Source organism: Panicum virgatum, chromosome 3K (genome assembly GCF_016808335.1).
Source record: "Panicum virgatum strain AP13 chromosome 3K, P.virgatum_v5, whole genome shotgun sequence".
NCBI classification, from domain to species: domain Eukaryota; kingdom Viridiplantae; phylum Streptophyta; class Magnoliopsida; order Poales; family Poaceae; genus Panicum; species Panicum virgatum.
The window spans coordinates 14,100,358-14,105,045 of NC_053138.1; the positions used below are offsets into that span (position 1 = coordinate 14,100,358).

At 48.8% G+C, this 4,688-nt stretch overlaps 1 protein-coding gene across 1 annotated transcript; it reads left to right on the forward strand.

The window, feature by feature from the left end:
* The first annotated feature begins 308 nt into the window (after nt 1-308).
* LOC120697714 (late embryogenesis abundant protein Lea14-A-like) lies at nt 309-1,356 on the forward strand. The gene is made up of 2 exons (XM_039981015.1): nt 309-778; nt 870-1,356. The coding sequence occupies exons 1-2, from the start codon at nt 324-326 to the stop codon at nt 1,117-1,119; spliced, it is 705 nt and encodes a 234-aa protein (XP_039836949.1). The 5' UTR covers nt 309-323; the 3' UTR covers nt 1,120-1,356.
* Nucleotides 1,357-4,688: the final 3,332 nt, after the last annotated feature.

Genomic DNA, 4,688 nt, shown 5'->3' on the forward strand with positions numbered 1-4,688 from the left:
CTGACCCGACCAGGGTTTAACTTTTCGGCGAAATTTCGCCGAAATTTCGGTTTTTTTTCCGTTTCCGCTAGTTACCGGGATCCGAAATTTCGGTATTTTTCGATATATTTCGTTTCAAAATTCAAAATTCAACAAATTTCGTCCGAAATCCACCGAAATTCGCCGAAATTCACCGAAATTCCGGAACGGAATTCCGTTTCCGCCGATCACCGGGATTCTACCGGAAAACGAAATGGTGAACCCTGGACCCGACGCGGCTGAGGCACCGGCGCGGGATATCGCAAAGTTTCACGTACCCGGGCGGCAACCACCCCACCCGGACGATGCGGATTCCACGCGGCCCTGCACGTGGTGCCCACGCCGCGGGGCGGCCGCCGTGCGCGCGCCCGTGTCATGCTCCGCTTGATATAAACGCGGCCACCACTTTCCTCCCCACCTACAGATATTTCCCAGCCATCCTCCTGCCGCGGTTCGCGTTGCTACACCACGATCCAGGACCAGGATCCAGGAAGATAATCGAGGAGGAGGGCGGAGCCATGGCGAGCGAGCACGCGGAGGCGGAGCCGAAGCAGAAGCAGAGCCTGATGGACAAGGCCAAGGAGTTCGTGGCGGACAAGATCGCGCACATCCCCAAGCCGGAGGCGACGCTCGACGGCGTCTCCTTCAAGAGCATGAGCCGCGAGTGCATCACCCTGCACAGCAACGTCAACGTCTCCAACCCCTACGACCACCGCCTCCCCATCTGCGAGGTCACCTACACCCTCAAGTGCGCCGGCAAGTAAGGCCTCCTACACTATTCTATTCCTTTTTTCTGCTCTGCTCCGCTCCCTCCATTCCGGATCGCTGAATGAATCGATCGTCCGCGCAAGGGTTGTGGCGTCCGGCACCGTGCCCGACCCCGGCTGGATCGCCGCCAGCGACACCACCAAGCTGGAGATCCCCGCCAAGGTGCCCTACGACTTCCTCATCTCGCTCATGAAGGACGTGGGCAGGGACTGGGACATCGACTACGAGCTCCAGGTCGGGCTCACCGTCGACCTCCCCATCATCGGAAACTTCACCATCCCGCTCTCCACCAGCGGCGAGTTCAAGCTCCCAACCCTCAAGGACATGTTCTAATAATTCATCAGATTCCGTGGCGTCGACCATGTACCACCAATGTAACTCTGTCATCCCATCCCCACGGCTGTATGAATCCTAGTGCCGTCTTGCAAATAAAGGCAGATGCTCTGTTTCAGTTCTACCACATACTGCTACGGCATACCAGTATCAGCTGCCTGAACATCTGTTTCTGAATGCATGCCTAATGGTTGCAATAAAGAGATAGATGCCTGAATTTCAGGTTTCAGTGGAAAATAGTGGCGCTGTGCTGTTTTGGGGAGGAATTATTTTTGTCGACGCGCTTGATTGAATCTCTCTGCAAGCATAGCCATCATAATATCAAATTAACCAAATTAACAATGGAGGGACCGGGAGGTCTGGTTAGCATAGTACGCATCTTGTTTTTGTGGATGAAGATACACGGATAGTCTTTATTCTGTAATGAGGCATGCACTCGACCATCTTTATTGTAAGTTTCAGCCATACTAGCTAGGCTGTAAGCAACGTGCCAGCAAATAGCAAAAAATTTACAAAGTCCAAATGAAGTGCCTAAGCACAAAGCCTACAATAAACACCCATCTACAAGCAGTGACTCAAAAACGTTATTTCCAAAGTTGGATAATATTCATTTGCGCATGAATATATTTACAAAATTGGCACTGATTCATTACTGATCCTGTAAGATCACAAATAAACCAAGTTCTTTTCAACTTTATTGGAAAAAAGTTGTGTAACATGTTTTTTTTCCTTAAAATGGATTCATGGCGCTAGGCAGATCAATATTAAGACAAGGAAGAGCTCAGACATATTTTCTCTTCAAATTCGTAGACCCCAAAACTCAGTGAAGTCAAAGTGCATGTTTCAACGTCTCCGGCCGGGGTACTTAGCCATGACACATACAATTGACGCGTCAACCGTCGGCGGTCCTGTCACCCTACCATGTAGGGAGAATCCTTACCACGGAACAGGATGGGAAAAACTTTCCTATGACCTTAAGGCATTGCCACGATCCAGGTTGTGCTTCCTCAATAGGTATAAGTTGGTATCCAGATCCAAGTTGGGAGCATGTGCCCCCTCCCCGCGGCAGGAGTGGATGTAGGAAATAAAGATGAGGTCATTTTCTACCTCCATCCCCCTATTTTTCATCCATGGTGTCTAAAATTTAGAGAGAGGGGGGTGGAAGGATCTTGTACGTACTTGAGTCTTTTATTCCTGTACCCTGCCTTTTAGGGTTTCTTTTTCCTCTGGTGGCGACGCCGGAGTCCACATCTCTTCACGTCCAAGCGTCGTGAATCCTCTGAATGTTCGGTGATCTCCGGGGTCATCATCCTCTATGGAGCCGTGCGAAGACGGAGTCGTGCACGGCGGAACTATTGACGAAGATGGCGAAGGAAGGGGGCAGCTGTGACTGGAGGGAACCTAGTATGGAGGAGAGACTAGGCGATCTAAATTTGCAAGGAGAAGAGGAGGAAGATTTGGATCTCTCGGGGGAATTTGAGGAGCTCGTGAAGGAGGTGAGATGGCTGGCTATTTTTAGGGTTCATACGTCCAAGCCTTTTAGCCATGCAGCGCTGTTCAGCGCCTTGAGGATTGCCTGCGCGGCGGCGAAGGAGGTGACGTTCAAAGCGGTGGAGGGTAATATGTTTCTTGTGCAGATGAAATGTTTAGGTGACTGGAACAGACTGATGGATGGAGGGCCCTGGCACTTTAGGGGATCGGCGGTGGTGTTTGAAGAATATGATGGATTCTCCAATGTCCACACATACAAACTCGATAAAATCCCAGTTTGTGCAAGGATCCAAGGAGTGCTGGATGGTCGGATGAAGAAGAAAGAACTTGCGGAGAAGGTGGCGAGCAAAGTGGGAGTTCCGATCACTGTGATTGTTAATGAGGGGCAATTAAATTCTACAACGTACCTTCGGGCGAGAGTTTGGATTCACCTAAACAAACCCTTGATTCGAGTGGTGCCCATTACTCTCAAAGAAAGGAGGACATTTTTGGTCCAATATGAGAAAATTTCGATGTTTTGTTTCCATTGTGGACTCATGGGTCACGAAGTTACTGAATGTGGAGATGGAATTCATGAAATAAATAAATATCAGTGGGGAGGCTGGCTCCGAGTACCCTTTCTGCCTATTTTGGGCGGAAGAGAAGACACCAGACGTGGAAGAGGTAGGGGAGGGGGCAGAAGAGGTGGTAGAGGGAGAGGTCAGATTGCAAACTCTGAAGATGATTATGAGGAGATGGATACATCGAATGGGGAGGAAGAGCAGGATGGTGGTCTGTCTTCTAGGAAGAGGGAGGTCACAGATGGTGATGGCAAAGGACTAGTAGCACAACATGTTAAGCTTTTGGAAAACACAATTCCCAATGCAATAACAACCAGTCCACAGAAAGAATATGAGAAGAAGAGAATAAAGATAAGTAAGGCAATTGGTGAAGTTACAAACAACCCTTTATTTGGGTCGGCGCCCTCTGACGAGGAGGGTGACCGAGCGCAATGAAAATATTAGTCTGGAACTGCTAGGGCCTTGCAAGCGCCCAGGCAGTTCGTGCGCTTTTGGAGATCCAGAGGCAAGAGAAACCAGATGTGTTTTTCCTCTCTGAAACACATTTGGGTAGAGTGAAGACAGATAATCTAATGCGCAAGTTGGGATGTGACCACTATTTAATAAATGAGAGTGATGGGCGTAGTAGCGGGTTACTGATGTTGTGGATGAGAGAACTTGTGATCCAGTGCCAAAGTGTGTCAAAATATTACATTGATGTGGTGGTCAGAGGGGTGGAAGATTGGAGGCTTACGGGTCTCTATGGAGATCCAAGATGGGAGCACAAGGATCAGACATGGGAGGTGCTGCGGACATTACACAATGGGGCCTTGCCATGGCTGGTTTTGGGTGACTTTAATGAAATCCTATATCACCATGAGAAAGAAGGTGGGCAGGCAAGACCACTGGGCCACTTACAAGCTTTCCATGATGCTTTGATGGATTGCAGCCTAGAAGATGTGGGCTATGAAGGAGATCCTTTTACTTGGCGGAGAGGGAAAATAAGAGAGAGGTTGGACCGTGGAGTGGCTAATGCTCAGTGGAACTTAATGTTTCCAAATGCAAGATTAGTTAATGGTGAGATGGTAAAATCTGATCACCGCCGACTAATTCTAGATATAGATAGCTTGAGAGGAGATTCTATGCATAATAGGGAAAGGGTTCGAAGATTTGAGGCTAGGTGGTTGAGAGAGGAGACGGTGACTGATATTGTTCAGACAGCATGGGCGAGAGCAGCAGTACAAGGCCAAGCACCAGACCTAATGGCAAAAGTGAATGCTGTGCACTCTGATCTACATGTCTGGGATCAAGATGTGCTGAAAAAACCATTTCTTAGGATGAAAAAGTTACGAAGAGAGTTGGAAAGACTGAGGCGGGGACCAATGTCCGATGAATCATTGGCAACCCAAAAGGAAATCTTGCTCCAATTGGAGCTACTTCTTGAACAGGAAGAAATTGTGTGGGTTCAAAGAGCAAGGGCTAATTGGCTCAAGCATGGAGACAGGAACACCAATTTTTTCCATCATTATGCTTCAAGTC